Source organism: Ixodes scapularis, unplaced genomic scaffold (genome assembly GCF_016920785.2).
Source record: "Ixodes scapularis isolate PalLabHiFi unplaced genomic scaffold, ASM1692078v2 PGA_scaffold13__105_contigs__length_92229423, whole genome shotgun sequence".
NCBI lineage: Eukaryota > Metazoa > Arthropoda > Arachnida > Ixodida > Ixodidae > Ixodes > Ixodes scapularis.
This window is the reverse complement of record NW_024609839.1, coordinates 79719112-79746019: the sequence shown is the minus strand read 5'-3', so window position 1 is coordinate 79746019 and position 26908 is coordinate 79719112. Positions and strand designations below refer to the sequence as shown.

The following is a 26908-nucleotide window of genomic DNA, read 5'->3' as shown; positions in this document are numbered from 1 at the left end:
ACAAAGTGGTATCATATTAGAGACTAATGATTTGAGAAAAGATGATGCAGTGTGAAGTTGTACCTTCCGGTATATTTTACATCTAGAGTAAAATAAATAACTTTACTTCCACACACAAAAACAAAGATATAATAGTAAGATATTTAGGTTGGCTGTGTATTTACGATTACAAACAATTTCAGGTGACGGATGCCATAGTGCCTAACTGGAGCAGCTTCGATGCTCTCGGTGTATGAATGAATCGTGGCAAGCCGATATATTTTATCCTGCTCGAGGATAACATTTTGGGATTTTTTTTATAGTGATCAGATAAAAATTATTAGTAACCACCAACAAAAACAGTAAGTTAAATACCCCGTGAAGAAAAATGTGATAAATAAGATGTCCCTGCATTCAAAATGAGCAGTCCTTGGGAAATCAAATTCGGCACTTTACGCTAAGGTTTTCCTGGCTGTACCCATTTAATAAAGTTGCTTCCAAGCAGATCCGACTGTCCGTGCTACATATACGTCACAGGTCCCTTCTGTTGATGACTTGCTGAGCCGCCACGCGTGCCAAGACTGAATGCCAGGGAAGGCGCGCACCGTCAGCCACTCTTCTTTTTTTTGTTCACGATACCGAACAACCTCATTTTCGTCCAGATATACAAGATGCACGCCTTTCAGTTTCTTTGATAAAACGCTCACCATTGTCCTGGCCGTCTGAATTGCGCTTACTGAACGTTCTCTCAGGTTGTTCAGCGTGGCCTGGTGCTTCACGAGTCCGCCAACTCCGTCACATGCATTTTTCCCATGTCCAGATGCAGAAAATAACCACTGGGCTTGTGGGCAATCGTCCTTTGCAAATTGGTGAAGCTGGTAGCGATTCTTGAAATGACTGGCGGCGCCGTCACTTACGTACGTCACGTACGAGTATACCGCAACGTTGTCTTCAACCCACTCCTTCACTTTTTATAGAGCCAAGCAAGCGTGAGCGGCGTCGTGACACAGGTCCTCACTGATGATGGCAAAGCTGTTTGTAGATTTTCTTGTCGTCACTACACATGTAAATATCGAAACTTTGTTTTTTTTTTTTCCAGTGATATGCTTGCACTTCGTCAGGAAGCACGATGGTCCAGTTTTCAGCAAAGTCAAAATGAAAGACAATGCTCCCGCGTTGCATGCACTGTTTTTCATCGTAGATCGCTTTACCTTGCGTTTGCCGGATATGGTTGTGAAGTACCCAACTTCCAACCGTCACTTGGATGACTTTTAGGAAAGTCTCAGGTTCCAAAGTTTTTTTCACAAGGTCGCCGGACTCCCATGTTGCAAGCACAATCTCTTCATCCTCCGGGATATCAAGTTCCTGGAGTGGTAAGAAACTGGCCTTTTGGGCAGTGATCACAGTCTCCTTGAAGGCACAGTTCTGTTGCTGGGTCGCACAGAAATGCCGAGTTCATTTCACCAGTGTTGAATGTTGAGCTTGTAACGTTCTCTAGAGCGGCAATACAAAGATAATAATTGGCGCAGCGCACACAAACGCACACTTCCTGGTGTGGAATACATTGGACCCATCTAGGGCGCAACGAATAAAATTTCGTTAGCCCAACGCCGGAATCGGGATGCTTGTCTTTGTATATACGGAAGGCCTCTCGTATTGAGCGTGTCATGAAGCGCTTTGGCACGAACGTTTTCTCTCCGTTGAGCATGACAGAGATGACGTCCTTCTGGTTGGGACTTTGGCGCGAACATTGTAGCTCGTCTTTCGTGAAGTACTCTAGGGCAGCAGACAGGTTCTCAGGGCTCACCTTGCACCTCGTGTAAGGATCCGGCTCATACCACACGCCATGCTTTTCCTTGAGTTTTCGGGATTTACTGATGAGGTACATTGAGGCCTGTGGAATCATCTTTTGAACCTCATTCTTCGTCAGTGTTGACGGCAGGAGTGTAAGCAGTTGACAACGTTCCCGGAGAGAGGTGGCGGTTCCAAAGGCCTGCCGAAAGTTGTCCACCCACTCAGTGCATGTGGAGCATGTTGGTTCGGACGACCCCGATGGTGCGTCCCTGTCGTACGCAATACGTAGCCTTGAGCGTATATTCTTGACAGCAACCTGCTCCAGTTCTGTCTGCTTTCTCTTGACATAGGCAGGCCTGTCCCGACTTCTTACAACGCTTGGTTGTCTCAGCGGCGACACATCTGTAGGTAGTATGCTGCGATTTAGATCTTCAATTGCTTCTTCAGCTGGCACAAATATGTCAGGGCACTGCTCTGAGCTTCGCATCGAGATCTCCTTAGTGATGTGCATGAAGCAATGGTAGCTCAGGTAGTCCGTCGCACTCACTTTGGTGGAACAGTCAGGCGGAAGAATTTGCTTCAACGAGTTTAGGTCCAACTCGCCAACACTTCGAAAATTCCGCTGCTTTGGTATAGTCTTTTTGTGTTTGCAAAAGTAATCTGCACAAAACACTCGTTCGGAGCTCCAGGACGCCTTCATAATGTATACATAAATAATAGAAATTAAACCCCAACTGATGGCATATAATTGCCAAGTGAAAGAACTACTGGGTGCACAAGTGACAAGTCCGAGGCTGAGGAGCTCACTCACTGCAAACGTACATTTGAAAAGAGAGGTCACAACTGAGGCTGTCGGCAAAGCTTGATCCACGTCAAAGGAAGAAAGAGGGAAAGTCTCCAGACAAAAAATTGTGGTCAGCGGCCTTCGAAAAAGACTTTCCGGAATCGCACTGTCGTCCCTCCACGCGCTGATATGAAAGCACCCGAGCTTCTACCACGTGGTTCATGACACAGCCTGAGCCATGTCGGCGACCGGTTCGCGAGGGGTTGGCGGTGGGGTTACGTTGATGGTCACTCGGATTAGCCCTTGCTGTACTGAGCTACCGCCTGCAGTGCCTTATCGCCGGCTGGTGTCAACAACGAGAACACACACACCCTGTCTACACCAAAACTACAAGCGTTCACCGCACACGCGTCGCCGCCGCTTTTAAGCTTTTGTGAAATTGCTTTCTTTTGCCGCGGAGAACCGCCTTATCTTAACTACGCGCCTGAAATCCTTCCAGGCGGGCGTACACAATATCAACCGTTCCGAGAAATGCCCGTGGAGTAGAACTATGGGAAAATTCGGAGCCCGCGATGTCGATATCGTCGCCGTTGTGTTAGTACGCCGTTCTGTACTGCAGTCCCCCGTTGGGGGAGGGGGGGGGCGGTCTTACTACGATAACATCGAGCGACAGCGTTTACACTCTATGTATTTACGCGAGGCTCGAGTATTTGGGGATAATGCTGCCGGTTGGTGTGCCCCTTTGTGCCTGATATTATCGCCCGTGACGCCAGCGAGTGAGATGGCGACAGGCATGACTGCTCAGTAAACAGGCGTCGGCGGCCATGTTTTGCTGGTTGAAGCGAACCCCCTTGTCCTTGACAGCGAGCGCGGAAATGCGAAAAAAAGATTGTATCGGCCGTTTTGCCAGAACTAGCGACGAGTGTCGTCTGCGGTTTCCGGCAACTATTTTGCCATAATCGTGAGCTTAGCGAGGAAATGATTTTTGCTAGCCACAGAACACTACCACGCAGAAAGGGAATGCTTGAGCATGTTTTTGTTCTGGATATATATCAGGGATATATATATGAGAGAGAGAGAGAGAGAGAGAGATGAAGGTAGAGCGGAAGAGGGAATAGCATATTGCCGCGCGCAAGGCTGAGAAAGCAACGCTCGGTCGCGGTCCTCCAGAAAGCTCCCGTTTATTCATGTACCGCCCGTAACTTCTATCATTTATCCTGCTTTTGTTTTCTAGAAAGTGCGTGTTCATTCTCGCCCCGATCACGCGACGCTCGAACCGCTTTCGCCGAATCTTCGAGATAGCGACGCACTCTAGATAAGAGGCCGCCCGCGACCTTGTCGAGTCAGTCTCGCCCCAGCGCTCGATTCTGCTGACACGCCGACTTCGACGCCCGCGACGCTCTGCTTTCTTCTGTTTCCTTCTTTATTTTTTGGCACAAGTTCGCCACATTAAACGTTTATTTATTTCTGTTTATTTCTTGTTTATTGGTCACGAATCACCACCCGTGACATTCTGGTGGAGGTGTGGGGTAACGCATGCCCCTGCCGCGTACCCCTCCGAGGTCCCGCAGTACAAGTCCGGACCCAGCCTCCCGAGGACCCGACGAAGACCAGATCGAGACCCGGTCAAGTCGCCGCATCCGAGGTCTACCCCCAGAACACGAACTTCTGCCGCCCAGGACCAAGCAGCCAACAAAGCCGACGATGGCCAACCAGTCGCCGACGCCCGCCGCTCCTGCCATCGTCTACCTGCCCGCCGCTCCCCGTATGCCGACATCTTTCCACGGCGAGATCCACGAGGATGTCGAAGACTGGATCAAGCACTACGAGCGTGTGGCGCGCCACAACGGATGGACTGCGGAGCAGTGCCTCCAGAACCTCTACTTTTCGCTGGAGGGTACTGCGAGGCATTGGTTCGAGAATCACGAGGCTTCGCTTACGTCGTGGGACATCTGTGTGGCCGAGTTGCAGCGGACGTTCGCCACCCTACACCGACGGGAGAAGGCAGAAGATCTCCTCCGAATTCGAACGCAGGGACCCGACGAAAGCGTCACAAGCTTCGTAGAAGATGTCCTCCGCCTGAGCGCCCGTGCCGACCCACGAGCCACAGACGACAAGAAGCTGCGGGTCCTCATGCGCGGGGTGAGAGACGACATCTTTAGAGGCCTCGTGCGAAACCCGCCGGGCACCGTCGAAGCCTTCGTCACCGAGGCGACAAACATCGAGCGCGCCCTTCAAGCGCGCGCTTCCCACTACCAGCGACATCCAAGTCCAAGTGTCGCTGCAACCGCGCTGCTTGGCGGCGAGAACGCTCCTGGTACGGACATCCGCGAAATTATCCGGGAGGTCGTCCGGTAGGAACTCCGCCAGTTGCTGCCAGCCGCAAGTCGTCCAGCGACACTCTCCCTTGCCGAGGCTGTGCGCGAGGAAGTACAACGGGCGCTCCAACCAGAGGTTCCCGTCACCACGGTGGCACTGGAGGAACCGACGTTGAGCTACGCTGCCATAGCCCGACGACCGCCGCAAGCTCCCCGCCAAGCCACGGCGCCACCCCGAAGAGACGTCCCAACGCCGCAGTATCCCCGACGACAGGAAGATCAGGCGCACGTTCACCCAGACCGACCTGCGCCGAGGAAGACAGACGTCTGGAGGACGGCCGACCGACGCCCGCTGTGTTACCACTGCGGGGAAGCTGACCATGTGTACCGCCGATGCCCATACCGACGACTCGGGCTGCGCGGATTCCACCCAAACGACCCGCGCCCCCGGTATGGTGAACGCCCTCGGGAGATCGACGAGTACCTGCGGCGACCCCAGTCCCCCGAGCCTGCGTCCCGCCGAGAGTTCCGGTCACCATCGCCGCGACGTCCAGCTTCGCCGATGCACCGACCCCGACGTGAAAGCCTGTCGCCCCTTGCTCCACGCCGGGGAAACTAGGCGCGGCAACCCCTGGAGGTGGAGTTGCCGAAGACGACCGACGCCAAGATCCTCCACGAACGTCGGAGGGCCCCCACTCGAACGCTACCGGAGACCGAAACGACGCTCCTGAAACGGTGTCCAACAACCTAAACGTCATCATCGACGGCCACGACGCATCGGCACTCGTGGATACCGGAGCAGACTACTCAGTTTTGAGTGGGAGGCTCTCCCGCCGCCTTCGAAAAGTCACGACGCCGTGGGATGGACCTCAAATACGAACCGCCGGTGGGCACCTCATCACACCAATCGGGCGATGCACCGCTCGCGTCGAGATCCACGGTGAGACGTGCCCTGTAAAGTTCGTCGTTCTGCAAGACTGTTCGAGGGACGTTATCCTCGGAATGGACTTCCTCTGCGAGTATGGCGCCGTCATCGACCTCGGAGCAAACCGGTTGACGCTGCGAAAGCCTGTTTCACCACCGGAGGAACCCAAAGCGACGTCATCTGCGGTCCGAGTCCTCGCCAGCCACGTGAACTTACCGCCGCGGTCGAGTGTTTTCGTACCCGTCGGGATCACCGAAGATTTCTGCGGCGAAGTTCTGCTCGAAGGAAGCCTCCAGTTGCTTCTGGGAAGAGGAATAGGCGTCGCAAGAGGAGTTGCTGAACTTCAGGATGGCCGCACTGTGGTCCTCGTTACGAACTTCCGAAACGAAGCGCAACACCTCACAAAAGGTGCAGCCGTGGGCCAGGTCGAGGAACTCCAAAACTCCGCCGCTGTCGCCGCCATTACTGACGAATTCTCGCCACCTCAGCAAGACAGTGCGTCGCCAGCGCAGCTCGACATTGACCCTAAACTCCCGGGCCCGAAACGACGACAGTTGATTAACCTTCTCGCCGAATACCGCGACTGCTTTGCCACGTCGTCGAAGGTGCGCCAAACCACCGTTGCGAAGCACCGCATCGTTACCGAGGACGACGCGCGCCCTGTGCATCGATCACCATACAGAGTCTCCGTTAAGGAAAGGCAGGCGATCCAGGAGCAAGTTCAAGAAATGCTGAACGACGACATAATTCAACCTTCAAGCAGTCCTTGGGCCTCTCCAGTCGTACTGGTTAAGAAGAAAGACGGGACGCTTAGGTTCTGTGTAGACTACCGGCAGCTGAACACGGTGACGAAGAAAGACGTCTACCCACTCCCCCGCATCGACGACACTCTAGACCGGCTGCGCCACTCTCGATATTTCTCATCGATGGACCTGAAGAGCGGCTACTGGCAGATCGAAGTCGACGAAAGGGACCGAGAAAAGACAGCCTTCGTCACGCCGGATGGACTCTACGAGTTCAAAGTGATGCCCTTCGGACTGTGCACGGCGCCAGCAACTTTCCAACGTGTCATGGACACCGTACTGGCAGGACTGAAGTGGCAGAGCTGTCTCGTCTACCTCGACGACGTCGTCGTGTTTTCCAGCGACTTCGACGAGCACTTGCGACGACTCCGAGCAGTTCTCCAAGCCATACGGACCGCCGGACTCACCCTGAAGCCGTCAAAGTGTCGGTTCGCTTATGACGAACTGAAGTTCCTCGGCCACGTGGTTAGTAACGAAGGTGTCCGCCCAGACCCCGAGAAGACTCGTGCCGTCGCAGCATTTCCAGCTCCAAGAGACAAGAAGGCCGTCCGAAGGTTCCTTGGGCTATGTGCCTACTATCGGCGCTTCGTTCGAGATTTCGCAAGAATTTCCGCACCGCTCACACACCTCACGAAGGACGCCGAGAAGTTCGAATGGGCCGATGAACAGCAGCAGGCATTTGACGAGCTGAAGCGACGACTGCAGACTCCTCCTGTTCTTGGACATTTCGACCTGGATGCGGAAACCGAGATTCACACGGACGCAAGTAACGCAGGGCTTGGCGCGGTTTTGGTTCAAGTACAAGAAGGCACCGAGCGAGTCATCGCCTACGCAAGTCGGACATTGACCAAGGCGGAGAGAAATTACTCCACGACTGAAAAAGAATGCCTTGCGGTCGTCTGGGCAATCACGAAGTTTCGTCCGTACTTATACGGGAGCCCGTTCCGGGTAGTCACGGACCACCACTCGCTCTGCTGGCTTGCGAACCTCAAGGACCCGTCAGGACGCCTCGCGCGGTGGAGTCTCCGACTACAAGAGTTCAACATGACCGTCGTCTACAAGTCAGGCCGCAAGCACAGCGACGCCGACTGCCTGTCCAGAGCTCCCGTCGCAACACCTTCCGGCAGCAGCGACGACGATGACGACGAGTGTTTTCTGGGCGCAGTGAACATCGACGACATGGCCCGGCGTCAACGAGACGATCCTGAGCTGCGCGCACTAATAGAGCACCTGGAAGGGCGCGGGAGTACTATGCCACGTGTTTTTTCACGAGCGCTGCCGACCTTCGCCATTAGACAAGGTGTACTCTACAAAGAGAACTTCGGGAACAACAACTCGCCATGGCTGCTGGTAATCCCGACCGACCTTCGGGAGGAGATCTTTCAAGCCTGCCACGACGACCCGACGTCCGGACACCTTGGTTACAGCCGGACCCTGGCACGTATTCGTGAAAAGTATTACTGGCCCAAGCTCCCCAAAACCGTCCACCTGTACACGCGATCATGTCATGAATGCCAGCGACGAAAGAAACCTCCGACGAGGCCGGCCGGACTCTTGCAGTCAATTCCTCCGCCAACAGCACCCTTCCAGCAGATCGGAATGGATCTACTTGGCCCTTTTCCGCCGTCGACGTCGGGAAATCGCTGGATCATCGTCGCCACAGATTATCTCACGCGGTATGCCGAAACGAAAGCCCTTCCTTCCGGAACTGCTGTGGAAGTTGCCAAGTTTTTCATTGAATCCATCGTCCTCCGGCACGGCGCTCCCGAAGTCCTGATCTCAGACCGTGGATCATCATTCATGGCCCAGCTGACGCAAGAAGTCCTTCGTCTCAGCCACACCAACCATCGCCGCACCACGGCGTACCACCCGCAGACCAACGGGCTAACGGAGAGACTCAACAAGACCATCGCCGACATGATCTCCATGTACGTCGACGTGGAACACAAGACATGGGACGAGGTGCTGCCGTACGTCACATTTGCCTACAACACGGCCGTACAAGAGACCACCGGAGTGACACCCTTTCAGCTGGTGCATGGGCGCAAGGTAACGACAATGCTGGACGCTATGTTACCCCACGAAGTGGCTGTCGACGCAAGTGACGACGCCCAGGTGGTTGCCCAAAGGGCAGAAGAAGTCCGTCAGCTCGCCAGACTTCGGATTCAGGCTCAACAACGTGTCGACACTGGCCGCTACAACCTTCGTCGTCGGGACGTCCACTTCCAGCCCGGAGACAGGGTGTGGGTGTGGGCACCGATTCGCCGCCGCGGTCTCAGCGAGAAGCTCCTGAAACGTTACTTTGGACCCTACAAAGTGCTTCGTCGACTCGGGGATCTGAACTACGAGGTGATGCCCGACGGAACACGAACATCGTCACGCCGCCCACCACGACCTGAGGTCGTCCACGTCGTGCGCCTGAAGCCGTACTACGCTCGATAGGACTGTGGACCTTTTGTGCTCCAAAAGACTCTTTAGTTTATCGTTCTTTTTTATTTTGATTTGTTTTACACTGCATCGGGGCGATGCACTTTTAAAGGGGGGAGTAATGCCGCGCGCAAGGCTGAGAAAGCAACGCTCGGTCGCGGTCCTCCAGAAAGCTCCCGTTTATTCATGTACCGCCCGTAACTTCTATCATTTATCCTGCTTTTGTTTTCTAGAAAGTGCGTGTTCATTCTCGCCCCGATCACGCGACGCTCGAACCGCTTTCGCCGAATCTTCGAGATAGCGACGCACTCTAGATAAGAGGCCGCCCGCGACCTTGTCGAGTCAGTCTCGCCCCAGCGCTCGATTCTGCTGACACGCCGACTTCGACGCCCGCGACGCTCTGCTTTCTTCTGTTTCCTTCTTTATTTTTTGGCACAAGTTCGCCACATTAAACGTTTATTTATTTCTGTTTATTTCTTGTTTATTGGTCACGAATCACCACCCGTGACAATATAGTGTCGCAGGAGAATAAAGTAAACAAAGTTCCTAGTGGCCGATGGCTGCATGATCTTTTCTCGGATCACTAGTCCGTAATATGATACCTCTTTGTACACAGTAGTTTCTCCTTAATTTAAGTGTGTGAACGATTTCTTTAGTTATCATTGGCCTCATCTGAATAAAAATACATAAAAGATGAGTGTTGGTTTCATGAAACTGGAACTCAGAGTCAGTTCTTGTATAAAACACTACTAAGTGTAGGCTTTGAAAAAGGACCCTACTTTGGGGAGTTGTATCTTCTTTCTCAATAAAATGATGCAACATGTTTTTAATGGAAATGAATGCCGAAATAGAGTATAACAGGTTACCTAAATTTAAAAAAAATCGAGGGTGGTGTTTTTTTTTTTATTCGCATCGGCATTTTTCTTTGTTTGATTTTGTTTCCATGTTTGACTAAATATATCCTAACTATTGTATCACACAGATACCTTAGTTATTTTTTAAATATTAGCTATATATTGGTAGAATAATATCTGCAAATTATATCATAATTATTCAATTATTTCATGAGATACAGACCTCCAAAGTTTGCCATTTGTCGTTCGAGCAGGCATGTTTGTCAATTTTTAGAAAAATAAATAAATTTTAAATAAATATTATTACTTTATATTACAAGCAAGCTACACCCATAGTTTGCGCCTAAAACGTATTAGAGTTCTCCTAATGTTATCGCTTTAGTTATTCACTCTCAAACGGGCCCCCTCCATCAGTGCGCGTTAATGCAACTCTCCACCACCTCATGCCTTACGATTTTTCCTGTCCCCAAGTATTTTTTCTAGTCAAAACTAAGTTTGGATTCGTTCATACCAGACACTAGACAATAACATATAAAAACATCAGTTGATTTGAAAATGTCGACTAGCCATCCTTTGGTCGATCTTATCTGAAATCACCCAGTTCACTGATTAGGTTTGGGATAATGGAGTTTTTTCGGCAAACTTCAGCGACCAACTGCGGAAAGCAGGCCAACGCTGGCGCTCGGTAGATTTCTCCGAACGACTGATCGAGGGACCCGTGCAAACGATTTCCGCATTTTCGCTAGAGGGAAAGAAGTGGCTATGAGTGGGAAGACTTTGACAGGTTGTCCCGAATCTCTGGAACAGTTTTCTTCCTCCCAATTTGTCAGAAAAGAAGGGGTGTGTTATCACAGAGCACATTTTCGGCTTTGTAGCAAAGTGAATACTGGTTAAAACAACGATTTCATTCATAATAAACCAAAACGACAGAAATGACCAGAACATATCGGAAGGACGTTGACTCATGATTGCTTCGCGAAGGAGCTCTCTCATTGCGTTTCACGTTGCGTACGGCGAACGAGTGTCTTTGTCGTCGCTGTCGTTTCGGTTGTTCCGAACGCAACCGGCACAAGTGTGCAAACCAGCCTAATAATGGTCGCGTGAGTCCAAGCGTGCTGCATGTTATATATATAAAAAAAAAAAACAGTGGGAGAAACACAAATTGATGTTGGAGATGGACATAAACACATTGGTGTTTTTCTCTCTCTCTCTCTTTTTCCGTGATTTATAGGCTTGAGAAATTATGCACCATGCTCACAATTTTCTTCTGATGCATATACTTATATAGAAAGTTATCACAGACTTTTTTTAAATTTTGTGCCAGACAACTAAGCTGCCAGACACATGTACGACAAAGCGTCCGACGTGCCAGAGAACTCGTGAGAATATCCTGGTACCAGGCGAATGCAAAATGACATCGTCATTTGCCGACGCCTGATCGGATTCGGCCATCTTTGCAACGCGTTGGATCACTCGTCGGACGTTTTGTCGTAAGTGTGCCTAACGCTTGAGGAAAAAAAAAAAAAAAACACCCCCTCGAATTTTTCGCAATCCGCACTAATATAGTTGTTCAAACTTTATTTTAAAAATGTAAACTGTCAAAAATAAAATTAAATCGACACTTATAGTCACAGGCAGGACGAAACGGCAGAAAGGAATTTGAATTGTCCTGCCCCCAAGTTAGCGCGAACTTCCTATACCTTCGATAATGCGCCGCGTCTCGTGCCTCGATCATGCACTCGATCCTTCACGCTCATCAAAAGCACGGCGGAAGGCAAAGAGCGCGTGTGCCGGAAGCGGTCCGTCGAAAAATGACGCCGTTCTAGCTCTGTCAGTGTCGTAGATATATATGACTGCGTTCTAGTTTCAAAGCATGAAATGCTTTTATAACGCCGCCTTCCAATCTCAAACTTCTGTCCCTCCGTCCGTCCGTCGGTTTGCGCATTTCGCGCTACATTTAGCGGGGAAATTGATGTCGCGAGATCTATGCACGAATTCAATTTTTCAGCTAAATTTAGCGGAAAAATTGACGTCACGTGACCTATAGTCCACTTCAGTTTCCCCGCTAAATTTGGCGGAAAAGTGTCGTCACGTGAACCACATGTCAAATCAGTTTCCCCGCTAAATTTAGCGAGAAAATTTTCGTCTTGTGACTGAAACATCAATTCAGTTTCCACACCAATAATAGCGGGAAATTGACGTCATGCGAGATAAACAGTGATTTAGTTTTCCGCTAAATTTAGCTGGAAAATTTATGTCACGAGACCCGAAGTCACGGGACATACAGACCAATTCAGTTTCCCCGCTAAATTTCGCGGAAACATTGACGTCGCGTGACCTATATTCCACTTCAGTTTCCCCGCTAAATTTGGCGGAAAAGTGGCGTCACGTGAACCATACGTCAAATCAGTTTCCCCACTAAATTTAGCGGGAAGATTTTTGTCTTGTGGCCGAAACATCAGTTCAGTTTCCCTACCAAATATAGCGGAAAATTGACGTCATGCGAGATAAACACTAATTTAGTTTCCCGCTAAACGTAGCGGGAAAATTATCGTCTTGTGACCTAGACACCGATCCAGTTTTCTCGCTAAATTTGGCGGGGGAAATTGACGCCACGTGATCTCAACAACCATTCCGTTTCCCCGCTAAATTTAGCGAGAAAATATACGTCATGTGACATACCGATTCTTTATAATACAATTTAAGCAGTATCGAACTTTAAGAACAAAAATCGCTGCCTATTCTCTTTTTTTTTTTTTAGTTTAACATGATTAACATCAACTGACGTTTATTAATAGTATTTTTATCCAAGTGAATGTACTGTTGTTAACTTTCCCTCGCTGATCTGGCTTGCTTTCCTTTAATTGCGTAATGCTTTGTAAAACTGCTCTTATTATGTAACTATCTTGAGCTGCTGAGCCTCCAGTCGCCCGGAGGCTCTTTCTTCTTCCGAAGCGGCTGCTACGTCGCGCGCGCAAAGCAAGCGTGCCGTCGGGCGAATTTCGTCAGTTATTCGTCGCATAATTCGTTCCGATTCGCTCCATGGAGTTCAGCTTTTAAGGGCCAGTGGCGTTGTCAGGCACCAAACCCTTTTCTCTGTCGCGCCCCCCCCCCCCCCCCCCCCCCCCCAGCGGTAAACATGAAAAAAACACATACAAACAAAAATAAACAGGATCGAACAGAAAGCATACGAATGAAAAACGACACAAACAACTAAACCTGCAAAGCCGCATGCGACGCCACTTGAGTAGCTCGCGCAACCGTCCTTTACAGAGGAATTTTTGCGGCAGCACGAATGATCCGCCTCGTTTCCGCCCTTCAAAACACGCCTGTTATCGTCCTGCTCGCAGTTCACTTTTGCGGAGCGTCGTCGTCGGACGGTTGCCATAGTGAGAACACGGCACGGCAACTCGGCGATCGAGAGAGTTGGAAGAGTCGCCGAGCCGTATCGACCCAATCGCTCAACAACAAAGGGACACGAAAAAGGCGTGCGCTTAGGCGGAGAGAACGTAAACGGCATGCGCTTTGGCATTACCCCATAAAGAAACCGAACAAAGGCCGCTGCCTCGGTTATACTTTGTTGCACCGTAACTTGTCTAAAGGGCGAACGGTACGGCGCCTTCGAGCCAATCGGAGCGACGGAGGGGACGAACGTGACAGCCCTTACCAAAGGTACAAGGCGAGAGTGTTACCCACGCAGTTGATGAAGAGGGACAGGAGGAAATCTCTTCCCTGTTTCCGGACCATCTTTCGCGCGTCCCAGACGTCCCGTTTGACCACCTCGGAGATTAGCCCGTCACTCAAATTCGTACAAAAGCGCCTTCTCTCTCTCTCTCTCTCTCTCTCCCACCCGTGGCTTCGGCAGCGCTGCGCGCAACTAGAACGGTAGAGTATACCGTAATATCCCGAGAGATGCCTCGCCCCCGAAAGATAGCCCACCCCCCTTTTTTTTTTTTGCACGATTTGCTACTTTTTTTTTTAACACCGAAAGATAGCCCACCACTTATTTTTATCCGATTTGCCATGGATTTAAATTGGGCAATCTCTCGAGATATTACGGTAGTCACGTGTCGCCCTCCGACTCGCCGATTGGCTCGCCGGGACCATAGCTTTCATCGTTGGCCAAGTTACTGTGAGACGGTGTATTATAGTCCGAAGCAAAAGGGCCGGCTTATCCCCAGGCGGTGTGTTCGAATCCCGGTTGAGGTCTGAAGCAGGCTTGCTCTATAGACCACTCAAACAATAGCGTTTCGCGTGCTGGGCTGTGGGACGGGTTCTAAACACGCGCCATAGCTCTCTTAAAAACAAACAAAAACACACACAGAAAGAACCTTGGATCGTCTGCAGTTCCCGCAAAACACTTGGAATGGCCAATCACAGCAAAGTATGACGAGAGCTGAACGACGAGGATAAAAAAAAAATGTTCAGGTCTAAAAAGTACAGCCTGCATCAATGTGAGAGAGACAACAAGTCCAGCGCGTGCGAAGTTAATCATCCAGCGTAAGATTTACGACATTAGCAAGTGAAGGAGGAACGTAAAAAACAACACCGAAATTTTAAAAAATAATAATAATAATAATAAACAGCTGCCAGCAAACCTTTTGGTGGAATGGCATATATATATATGCCAGTTTCTGACACTTCAAGGCCGAAGTCTCACTGCTCATGTACGTCATAAAACAGGTACACGGTGTTAGCTGCATACATGCTGAAAGCATCATCTGCGTAGTACACGGCACAAGCATGTTCGAAGTCTGTTGGCTTCATCCATTTCCATGCTTCGAAAATACCTGCAGACAGTTTTCGTATTACCAATATGACAGGATACTCGTACGAGGAAGGAAGACTCCCCAGGCAGTAAAGGCCTTTCAGGGAACCGTTTTTGCACGTCCGATACGGTGTACGATGGGCCCTCCGGTACGCACTGCGCATGCGCTATACTGTAGAAGACTCGTACCTGCGCAGTGCGTACCGGAGGACTGATCGTACCGTATCGAATGAGCTAAAAACGGTTCCCTAAAGCTCTCTACTTTCTTGTGTGATGCGTTTGCAGTGTGACCGGGGCGTTAGGCATAGCAACGAAACATCGGCGACGAACTTACTTGGTCGTTGTCGCACGGGTCGAATTCGTACATGACGGGCTTCCCCAGAACTTGGTTCTCCTGAAGAAAGCATTCCACCGTGTACTGGCGCGTTATCTGAAAGACAGTTGAAATGGAAACGCGGAACGAATGAATGGATTAACATATGCTAAACGAGTGAGTGGATTAATTCACCGGTACGGGGATAGATAAGAGAACGACGACAGTAACGCGATCGATTTCGGGAATTTGCAATAGGAATATGGTACCCCCGCAAAATTCCCGGGTCTTTTTTTTTTTTAATATATGGTAATAACGTGCGTCGATAAAAAAAAACTATATAAAAACACGGGCGCGTTTTTTTATTAAAAGTTTCTAAAAGGGCATTACCTTTTGCACCAAACAACGTTAAATTCTCAAACATTCATGTCTTATCCCAACTTAATATACCCCGCGACAACTTTTCTTGGCATTTCCGGGGAAAGAAGAGCCCGCGTACAGCTTTATTCAGCTCTCAAAATGGGAGAGGGAACGTCGTGCCTGTACCTTCCACTGCAACGCCAAGAAAAGTTGCCGCGGAGTAAAGCTTCGCATTTTAGAAAATATTGCCATGGATGGCAAGCATTGCCACTAATAGCTTGGGCTGGGAGACATCGGAAATAAAACAAACAAAAAAAAACAACAACAAATGCATGCCCCGCCAGCGCTACCCATCGCTCGTTAACGACACATAGATCGGTCCCAATTACGCGGTGCAAACAAAACGGAAGGTCTAACGAATTAACAAGGACGTTGGACTTTAGCCAAGCCACTTCGAAGCAGTCCTGTTCGATCTGCATGTCCCTTAGGCAGCTCGGTTGCAAATGGACTCCAAGAACGCTCGGCCTACCAGGGTCACTAATAACGAATCTCTCGGGTTTTATTATACGTCGAATGACCAACACTGCTAATGCAAATAGAAACATTAGCGGTTCGCGTGTTGGAATTGCGTCGATTACTTCCCCGCGGTGCACCCAGAAAACTCGACATCTATAATGCAATACTCGTTACACAAAAAACTACACCCCTTTCCACCGCTGGATGCCAAGCCATCGCACCCTGGCCCGATAGTCCTACGCAAAGTTGAACCCCGGATCACGAACTGATCGTGCCCGTATCGGGTTTCATAAAGCCTTCCGGTATGCAAGGACACCGCACTCTCCATTGATCGCAGACGCGAGAGAGCGGCAACGCTGATGAGAGGTCGAAATTTGGGCGTGGGCCGAAGCCGTCGCTGTGTCGAGGCCATCACCCCGCGTCCGGCATCTCCCGGTTACGGCAACGTTTCGGGTCGATGACACCGCCGAGCAGACGGACTTCCTCACGCCACCGTATCCCCGTGGACGACTCTTTTCGAAGTTCCGGGTAGCAACCGCGACCAGCGTTCACAATCGACCCGTAAAAGCTTGCTTCACACGTTTGCGTTTGACTGTGATTGACTGCGCCCACGACCGCTTGTGACTAGCGCCATCTCTCGTACATTCCTCGAAGGCTCCAGATCTGCGTCCTGCAGACGTGCGCAGTAACTCTCTTCCGCGAAATAGCAGACGCCGCGCACGCGCGTCTCGCACCCAAGGTGACTCGGCATTTTATGCCCGAGCATAATAAGCACCGGAATCGTGTAGAGGGGGGTATACTCACATGACCGGCGTCTTCGAGAATCCTCGTGAAGGATGTGTTGCAGGCGGTCACGGTTAGCAGCTCTGTCCTGCTCATCAGCTGAATGTACTCTTTCACTTTCTCCGACACGTCGCAATCTAGGGACTGAAAAAACAAACGCGAATATTCTTGAGATTAGTCTCTCATACGCACCATTGCGTGCTATATATGATACAAGTTCAGACTATTCGATTAGACAACAGGAAGACTTTATTTTTTATAGCGAAACTGTATACCTCTACCCAGCCAAGGAAATTTTCGTGTCGCTGGTGTTGTAAGCCAAAACCTCCCGGCGAACAACTGAAGGCAAAACAGCATATCTCCTTTGAAATCAGGCATACAGCATACAGCTCAGTATTTGTTTCAATAAAGAAAACCACAAAACAAGCGTCAAAAGCACATGATGGATGATAAGGCGCGTGTGAACAATAGGAACGCCCTCCCACGCTTTTCGGTTAAGATTAGGTTTGCAGCTGCTTCGAAAGGGGTTGACGTCATTCGAAGCCCTGATGTGAAGTGCAAACCGCATAATGTTGATAACGGCGCCTGCTAGCAATGCGAAGCACGCAGTGACGTCACTAGCCTTTTGTATATAAAAGAAGAACCCACCAAATCCTCCTCACGTCCGGACGCAGTGCATGCTACGAGCTATCTTAGCCAATCCCGTTTTGTGGACGTGGCCCGCGTGATACGCTTTCCGCGCGTCGCTGTGCCCCCTCTTTAAGGTCACGTGCAGGGTGTAAGATAGACAGGTGGGGAAACGGCCCATAGAAGCCTACCGCAGCGCCGTGACCGGATTGTGTACTCGTCTGCTTGCGAATACCCTCGACTTGCGACAGATGGCGCTGCGGTGAGAGGAAAAAAATCGGAATCGGATTAGCGTGGAACTCTATGGGAGAGTGCACAAAATAAACCGAGAGCACGACAGTTCTCTATTGAAATTCCACGAGAAATTATCTCCGTCAGTTTAGCCGGTCGCCACCGTTCGCCCACCAAAAGTGAGAGTTCGCGGTGCTCCACATAGATGGCGCCACAGAAAAAGAGAAAACCGAGGGGGACACAATTCGGTCGCTCATTTGGCTGTCGTTTCCCCACCTGTCTATCTTACACCCTGGTCACGTGACTCACACGGCCTCCTATTAACTCCGATGGCTCGTCACATCTGCTGCGCTTAAACGTAAGATGAAACGGAGTATAGTAACTGATTTCATTGTTGCTGCAGCACCGCGATGAATAGGCCACGCATAGTTTGGACTCCCGAGGAGCAGCGTGAATACTAGAAGCGGCAAAGGGAAAAGGTGGCGGCAATACGATCAGCGGCGGCGAGCTGCGACCGGCGGTGACATTTCGGCGATCGTTGCAGCTGATACCACAGCTTCGCTGACCAAGCACCTTCACAGCGTGGATTGGAACCCCAATTTTGTTCTCTTCTTCTTCTTCAAAAGTAGCTTGAGCGCGATCTTTGTTTAGAAAACGGCAATGAAACGTGGCTCACACAATGATTCCGTGAATAAGAGATGGCTGGAAAAGTTACAAGAGAAAAAGAGGAAATTTGGTTTGCCCTGTCCTCTTCCTTTTTGTTGCTTTTCTTTTATTCTTGTGACAAAATGCAGGTCAATTTTTTTATTTTTTTTTTATTTTAAGTTGTTACGCTGCGGTTTGCCTCTATGCTTTCATCTATTCCCGGCGCCTACTTTGAAGTCATGACGCATGGGCTAATAATCAAGCAGCGTCAAAATCGCCAGTCACTGGACCTTTTCTGTTTAGCTTTGGTTCCACGATGAAATAACACGTGCAGAAATACGATGATCACCACGATGACGCGCTATCGATGTTGTCTGATTGGTCTAAATCAGCTCGTAGCGTCGGCTGCGTCTGAACTTATCAGTGTCCGAAATCCTAGCCCCCAGCGATAAAAATGGAAAATAATAATCCCAAATGCAGGCTCTTGTGAAGAGAAAAGCTGAGCATGAAACAAGATTTTTGCTTTTTACAGCACCCTTAGTATCGGTGTTTTTTTTTTTAGTTTAGTGACTATAGATTTCAGGCGTCCTTGCACTACGATTTGACGAAGGTTTCTAAACAAACCGAGTCTTGCAAAATGCGCAGCCCTCCTACTGTGTCATAGCGTCAGCATAAACAAAGATGGCGGCCTCCATGGAACAGAGCAGACAACGGTCTGTAGTGCCACGTTCCAGACGCAACACAAAAAAACTTGTACTTCGCCGTTTGTGACGTTGTTATTTTCTTTTTTTTTTTTTTTTCTTAGTTACAAGATGCACGTTACCTGAAGGATATCTGGAAGGTCCATCTCGTAGAACCTCGTCTGGTGGGCGTTCGCGGCCACGAGGGCCATGATGTAGTCGTTACGCGCTTTGGTGGACTGGATATCACACGCCTCCCTCCGCGAGGAGAACTGGGCAGAGAAACACAGAGTCCCTTAGTTCGAGAAACGTACACTCGCACGCGGAGCGCAAATTCGTCTGCGCCTTTCACAGCTCGGCGTTTTGACGTCATCACAACCGCCGCAACAGAAGCAGACGAACTTGTGTTCCGCATATACTTGATCTCACATCGAGAGAAAAAGAAAGTTTTGCGCATTATTCATGCGCTACGCCAAGTAGTTCTTACAGCATCTGCTTGTTAGAGAAAGAAAGGACGCTTTTGTCGTTTGAAACGTGCACCTCTTGATAAAATAACGTAAAGCTAATCTAAGATGCACCTACATTTATCTTAATTCACCGCAGGAAAGGGAAAATCAATAACGTTCCACAAAAAAAAAAAACGGACTTTTTTTTTTTCTGTTTTTACACACGGTTTTTGAGGTCAGAACGAGTATGCAGGCTTTTCATACTGAAGTCACTGGCAGCCCAATTAAGAAACAAAGGGCGTGGCTTATGAAGGCCACGCTTAGGGCTTCGTGATTATTTCTTTGGCATTATTATCACCAAATTCCGCACTCTCTTTGCGTGAGGTGCGATGATGAGAGGCAGCGCCTAGATTTAAGACAGGGACCAACTCAAACCATAGAGAATGTTTGCAAATTTTGATAGCGGCGTCCCGCTGCGCCGAAACACCGCGCCCCGCTGCGGCGTCTCGCCGCAGCGGGGTGCCAGTCACGTGGCTCTCCTCTCATTCGTTGTCTGCCGCTCCACCTTTTCCATTTCTGCGGCCGCTTCTCGTGGCGATCTGTCAGGGTTTGTTAGTATAGAGGAGGCTATGGGCTGAGCCAAGCTCAGAATGCTTGCAGACGATCGACGCGTTCGTCTCCTTTTTCACACCTTTACAAACGCGACCCTAAACGACGTGATATCCCCGATCGAGGAGTCAAGTACTCTCGAATCTTTAGGCACACTACCTGAAACACGACTACAACGAACGTCCATACTCGCTCTTTTTTTTCTTTTTTTAACTTCGTTGCATCGTTTCCCGCGTGCGAAACGAGCTTGACGTCGGCTTAACACGCTTCGACGTTTTCTTAGCGGGAGTAGCGCGCGTTCCCGAGCGAAGCTTAGTGACGCCTAAGCCAACCTGAACCTCGTTTTGCGCGTCGCTATCGAAGGCAGCGAACCATAACGATACAAGCGCGTCGGACCGGAAGGGGAGCAGGGAGTTAATACCCGGCAGCCTTCAACAATAAACTAGCAATCGTGAAAAGCGGCGCAGGAAGTTCGTAGACTCCATGCAGGGAGCGGAAACAGATTTCTAAGTAACTACAAGACTGACGGACAACCAAAGGCCTTGATTCAACGTAAGCAGAGACAAACTTGCACTCCATATAATCACTGAGAGTGATTTCTCAGCGATGAATCAGACTGCACCATTAGCCGTCAAGAACGCCAAAGGGCAAATCACATGCATGAAGGTGAATTGAAGCTATCGGTACAATTAACTCTAACTCTATTGTTGGGTTACAGTTAAAGTGTAACTAAGAATAACACTGTAGTGAGCAGACACACACGACAAGATTCCTTTGAAGAGATGAACTATTTTTTTGTGTAATATTTTTAATTAATATTTGCAGAATAAGAAACTATGAGAAAAGTACTTACCTTTTGACTATTCTTTTGTAGCGATGTAATGGACTGAAATATTCTTCCTTTCTTCTTTTTTAATCTGTCCGAGGGGAAAAAAAGAAAACGAAATCGTGATTAGTTTCAGTAGTTTAGTAAGATCTCTGGCTGACTTAATGTGGATGCGATCGTAGCGTATCAAATCAAAAGGGAACCAACAGCACCCTAGTACTTGCCCTTCTTCCTGTCCTCATAGCCATCTCCTCTCGATTGAATGGGCTAGTTGTACGCATGTAAATGCAGACGGTGTTCTCTTACTCTAAAACTAAATTACACGTGAACAAAATACCAAAAAAAAACGCCTGCTTAATAAACAGATGAAAACAAAAACATTTTCAATAATCGTGTTGCGTGTGTGTTTACCAACCGGAAGGTAGTCAACATCAGTGGGCGTCCGGTGTCTCAGCTGTTGACAAACCTGTACACGTTACCCCCCCCCCCCCCCTCCCCCAAGAAGTAGCTAAATACCGTAAATCCTTACTCTGTCAAAGAGTAACTAAATGAGTTACTCGTTACCTATTCGCGAAAGGAACGCGTTGCTTTGCCTCAAAAGTAGGGAGTTACTTTTCTCGTTGCTTTGACAACCAAATACACAACTGCTTTTGCTTCACGGATTATTGTTCTCTTTTCAGTAGTCGTTGCACATAAGCAGTAGCTGCCTCTCGAAGTTTTCATGAGTTGTTTCCCCGCTTCATTGAGAATACATCTCCGGCGATGCTGAAGAGTTGTTCTACTGACGCGCTCGAAGAAACGGCACTGTTGTGCTTCAGGAAGAGCTGGTGAATCTAAGATTCCCCTCTCCCCTTTCTTCTCTCTGCTTCTAAAGTTCGAAGTTGACAATGGGTTCGGCGCCTTTCCGTGTTGGCAACCTCCGGGTTTTCATTCGGTCTGTGCACGATTCCAGAAGGTTCAACCAACGAACCTTATTTTGTTCGCAAGTTGATGGACATTCCCCGCTGTAGAGTTTGACTGGCGTGTTCAGCGATAAACGTTGCTATTACTGTCCTACTGTTTAGTTGTTTTTCGGGTTGCGCATCTGCCTGTGTCGCAATAGACGCATACTCGGGTTAGAATTAAAACGAGGCTGTTTAAACGTTCTTGTACGCATTACTCCACAAAAGTAACGAAATACTATTACTGTTTACTTGGCCCTAAAAGTAACTATACTCGTTTTCACCTCAAGAAAAACGTTTTACGCAATGTGCATACGCCGTGCGAAGTAGTTCTTACAAGACTTGGTTCTTGGAGTAAGAAGCGAGGCTTATGGCGTTGGAAGTGTGTACGTGTTGATAAGATAACATCTGCCTAACTTCAAATGAACGTACAAACGTCTTAATTATCAACATAAAAGAGGAAATTAGTAATGCTCCGCGAGGAGCCGGACTTTTTTCACTCCGTTTCTCGAGGTGAAGACCAGTATAAGTACGTTACTCGTTACCGAAAAAAGTAACTAGGTGGATATCAGTCTTTAGTAGTAACGCGCTATGTCTAGCTGTAGATGAGTAATTTAGCCAGTGCAGTACAACTCCTAGCCTAGGGTTCGATAACGTGCACTATGCAGTAGTGATACACGACCGCACGCCGGTTTACGATGCTCATCCAGATCGAAACCGGCCGGGGTAGAGTCGGAACCCAGAATCCCTGGGTTGTGCAGTGGAAGCTTTCGTTCCACGCGCTCCGAGCTGCGATGAGTTAACATATTCGGCCACCGCCCCCCCCCCCCCCCCCCCAACCAAAAAAGAAGAAAAAAGAACCGTAATATAAGAAAATTAAAGGCAAACATAAATAGTACTGATCATGCTGTTGAACCGACCGCTCAAAGCAGTCAAAGCAGGAAAAAATCATATTAGTCAGGTTAGAAGCCGCAAAAATATTATGTACTAACTTTAGTTTTAAAAAAAGATCGTACTCAAAATAGAATTTCAAAATTGTCAGAAGCACATAACAGTCCTCAAAGCAGAACAATCGTACAGCATAAAAATATTGTTTGGAAGTTATTAAGACGCTTTCTAGAGACGCACTGCAATGTTAAAAAAGATACGTACTCCCCCCCTCCCCCCTTCTTTTTTTTTTTTTTAACTAGTAATTGATTAAACACGCGACAATAGATGCCACAGTCACCCGCAATGCTCTGTCTTGGTTTAGCCCATATTCGACTCAGATGGCCGCGGCTAATAGAAAAATATCACCTTTTTCTTTTATATTTTAATCCTAGTGACGTGATGTTCTCTAAACTCCCCACCGCGTCGTGTTCTGACGAAGTTTCAGTTTTCTCTAAGGCGTAGTATATTTATGCGATCCGAAAAAGCGGTTTTATATTTCTTTAACGGAACCGGTAGAATAGATTGAGAACGCATCTTGTCTGCGTGCTTCGCTGGATCAGACTGAAATGTGCTGACTCACTTCTCCTCTGCATCCTGGGCCTTTTCCCTGGCCTCGTGCGCCATGTGCTCCTCCTCGAAGTACAGTTTCTTGGTCTTGTCCACCTCTTGGACGCATTGTTGTACTTCCTCTTGGATGCGTCGAAGACTCTCAAAGCACTGCGGGCGTAAAAGGAGCACCGAGGCCTCTTTTGTTGGTAACCATTGTGCAGAAACGTGACAGTTTGCCCAACAGAGATTGTATATTTCTAACGTGTTTAATAAATATTTCTTTTAAATAAAACAGAACGAATTATAATTGGGTGGCGCATCCTCAAACTACGTGATTCGCTTTGGGCATCACTGCTGCGATAGGGTTAGCAAGTTAACTAGAAATTTGGGAAGCAAGCACCAAAGCTTCCTACATATATTCCAAGAGAGTTCGAAAGTTATCTGAAGATTCCAATGCAGTCGAGCAATGATGACTGAGACGCTCGAAAAAAAATAATAAAAAGTATTTCTTTGTCATTAACAATTGGAATCGCCTTAAAAAAGAAAGTCGACGGCGCCATTTTTTGCCATCGCGAAAAGGAGCTTTAGGTCCGAAGCAGTGGCCAACGGTCACACTCTCTTGGTGCAAGGTAGGCCTTAAAAACAAATTCGGAAAGAACCAGCTATGTTGTTGACTAGTTTAGTTCAGCGATCAACTGCAGACACGATCGAAAGAGCTGCAACCAATCACGAGTCGATTTCCCCGCTAAATTTAGCGGGAAAACTAAATTTGTGTTGGAATTATGTGACGCCAATTTTTCCACTACATTTAGCGGGGAAACTGAATTAGCCTTGAGGTGACGTGACGTCAATTTTCACGTTAAATCTGACGGGAAAACTGAATCTGTGAATAGGTCATGTGAGATGAAGTCATGGTCTTGAGGTCACGCGATGCTGATTTTCGCCGCTAAATGTAGCGGGGAAATTAAAAATTTGTATAGGTCACGTGACGTCATTTTTCCTGCTCAACTTAGCGCGGAAAATAAAAATTCAGATGCATATTTCAAAGTTTACTGAAGATTCACAGAAAACTAATCGCTTAAAAAATAACCTAGATATGCAAAAGGGTATAATACAAAGCTTCTGAATCCTATTTTTTTTTACTAAAGACCGTGGGGTTTTAAGCTGGGTTCCTTCGACACCACGGGTACTCCAGAGTGCCCTCAAGGGTTTCCTGAGCTTCCGAATTCGCTCTATTGTTCCTCCCCCTAAGTAAGATGTTTCCCAAGTTTAAGCACTCTCTTTGACAGATCTGAGCTTCCGACGCATGCGTAACTACGAGCCTAACATTTGCTAGTGCGTGCATTACTGTGTACATGGTCTGTAGACTCCTGCTCTGCTCTATAGTACCACTGTCGCTTGTTGAGACGGGGAATAATTTCTCGGCTATCGGTGAAGGCAGATAGAGGTCCCCTGAGACCGAAAAGTTCGAGAATCCCTGTTTCACAGAAACGTATGAGGTCCGCACCTTCTTGGCCACTTGTAGTTTGTTGGCACGCACGTTCTTAGCGTTCTCCGAGATCTGCTGCGAGAAGACCTCGGCGGCGGCCAGCCGTGCCTTGGCGATCTTCTCCGTCTCGTCTAGCAGCATCCTCCACACTCCGAATACGGTCCTGCAGAGAAATGGGAGAACGACCACTGGCACTCATCACTTAAGACTGTCTTTGCTCCCTTCTCTCGACTCGGGTAGGGGAGTGTACATGGCTGGTGCTGTTCTGTACGATAATCGAGAGCCTCCCTCTCAAACGAAAAAAGATTGACTGATGAGCCAAACACGGTCAAATCGGTGACAGACCATGGCAAATCCAGCCATGCCCAGCAAGATCCAGCCAAATTCAGCAAGGTCCAATCAGATCCAACCAGGGTACAGCAAGATCGAGCCACATCCAGCAAGATCCAGCCAGATCCAACAAGATCCAGCCAGATTCACCATGTCCAACCAGGTAAAGGCAGATACAACACGATCAAGCAACATCCAGACAGATCCAGCAAGATCCAGTCAGATACAGAAAAACTCAGCCAGATCCAGTCCACCCTTATCAGCTCCTGATAGAGCCCAATTCGTGGCATATACAAGCCAGATCCAATCGTCTTCGATGTCACAAAATGCTTTCGCAGCTATTTGTGTTAGCTCATAGCGAGATGATGCTGCAAGGTGACGCAAATATTCTTTGGTTGCCGGCTTGGCTCTCTTTTTGGCTCTTCCGCTTAGTCGTTAGAATGTCGGCATATTTAAAAGGCAGTTGAATTTATTCAGTGCAGTATACTGATAAGCGTATTACACTGGCATTGCAGCGAATCACAATGACCAAGAAGTCTGATTTTTGGCAGAAGCGATCTTTGGGACAGTCAGTGTTTATTATGTCTTGTACCACCGCGCCTCTATAAATATTGCGCATTGCAAAGCCTTCTAGGAATGTAAGTGAAAAGTTAGCGTTGGTCTTTTTTTTATTGGAAAATGAACCAGATACAGTCGTGCACAAGTAATATCAATTAACCGTCGACCGATCAAAGCAGCAATCGCTATCCCTATAGGTTGCAATTGGAATATAATATTACATGAACATGCGCTTCCAATAACCGTTATAATACAACACGAAGAGCCATTTGTGTTAGCGAAGCTGTCTGTTGCTGCAATTGTTCATTTCGTGTTAGGGGTTTCAAAGTTTCCCTTTATTTTGATCTCCGCTTGACTTTAAATGTCCCTTTTCCTCTCTGTAGTTACAAACGCTCTTTCCATAATGTAATTCCCTTACCGAAAATACCTTTAAGGTATTTTAATTCATCAATCAATCAATAACTAAATAAACAAACACCTCTAAATAAAACTTGCCCAATTTGTCGCCTTTTTATCCACCGCCTCTAGTTTTTGCATGTCTAACTTTAAGAAGCTTCTTTGTCTTACTGCTCTTCCTTCATAGCTATACCTGAATCAACAGTACGGTATGCCACCGGACACACCACCGAGGGAACAGGAAGCAGATTATAGTTTAATTATAGCAGCCATCGCAAGGTGCGCAGCACGCTAGTGATTGGGGACTGCGCACCTTGCGCGGTCGGTGCCACGGTCCCTATAGCTAGATTACTTACTTGTATGAAAACTTTGACTATTTCCACCATAGTAAATTTTGTCACCACAAGCGGCGCCGCTGCAGAGATATCACCCTTCACGAAGTGCTTCAATTATAACACAACAATATGGTCCATGGGTTTCAAGTAAAGACGGCATTTTTAATCGTCCATCGTTTCGACGGGTCCGTGTGACTTTATGAAAGAATAGACACATCCAGGGATTTTCTCCACGATGGTTGCTGCAAACCCAAGACCATCAATTAGGTTCTCCGGGCGATCTGATTGGTTGACTCCTAACGTCGGCAAGGGCGCCTCTGGTACTTCAATTTGTATCTAGAAAAAACTTTCCCAGGGCGTGAAGAAACCATTCCAGGCCAGGTGGTTTAAGGACCGTGTCGGTTCTTTATCTTTGACAGGGGAAAGGAGCGATGCATCAGGCCGCATCAACGGAGAGATAAGGGGTCGTGCATAGAGGAGCTAAATCAAACTGACACATCTTCTTATGAATGTTTTCTTTGAACTTTTCTTGTCAATCGCCGTACACGGCGGAATGAGAAAAAGTGTAGGAATGTCAGTCACTAAGATAGAGAACAATACTTTAGCTGTCGTACCAACGAGGCAATCATGGCACCTGCGCGCAAAGAAACTAAAACATTTTCTTAAATTTGCCTAACAGCCTTTTAAGGCGG

General features: G+C 48.4%; 1 protein-coding gene across 1 annotated transcript in view; it reads right to left on the bottom strand.

Moving 5' to 3' along the window:
* LOC8030552 (protein nervous wreck) overlaps positions 1-26908 on the bottom strand; it is a 147657-nt gene that overhangs the window by 77313 nt on the left and 43436 nt on the right. The window contains exons 5-10 of the mRNA XM_042289742.1: positions 24616-24760; positions 23140-23276; positions 20716-20779; positions 18951-19079; positions 16646-16768; positions 14987-15082 (exon numbers count right to left, since the gene is read on the bottom strand). Of these exons, the coding sequence (XP_042145676.1) occupies positions 14987-15082; positions 16646-16768; positions 18951-19079; positions 20716-20779; positions 23140-23276; positions 24616-24760 (694 nt within the window). The remainder of the gene's footprint in view (positions 1-14986; positions 15083-16645; positions 16769-18950; positions 19080-20715; positions 20780-23139; positions 23277-24615; positions 24761-26908) is intronic.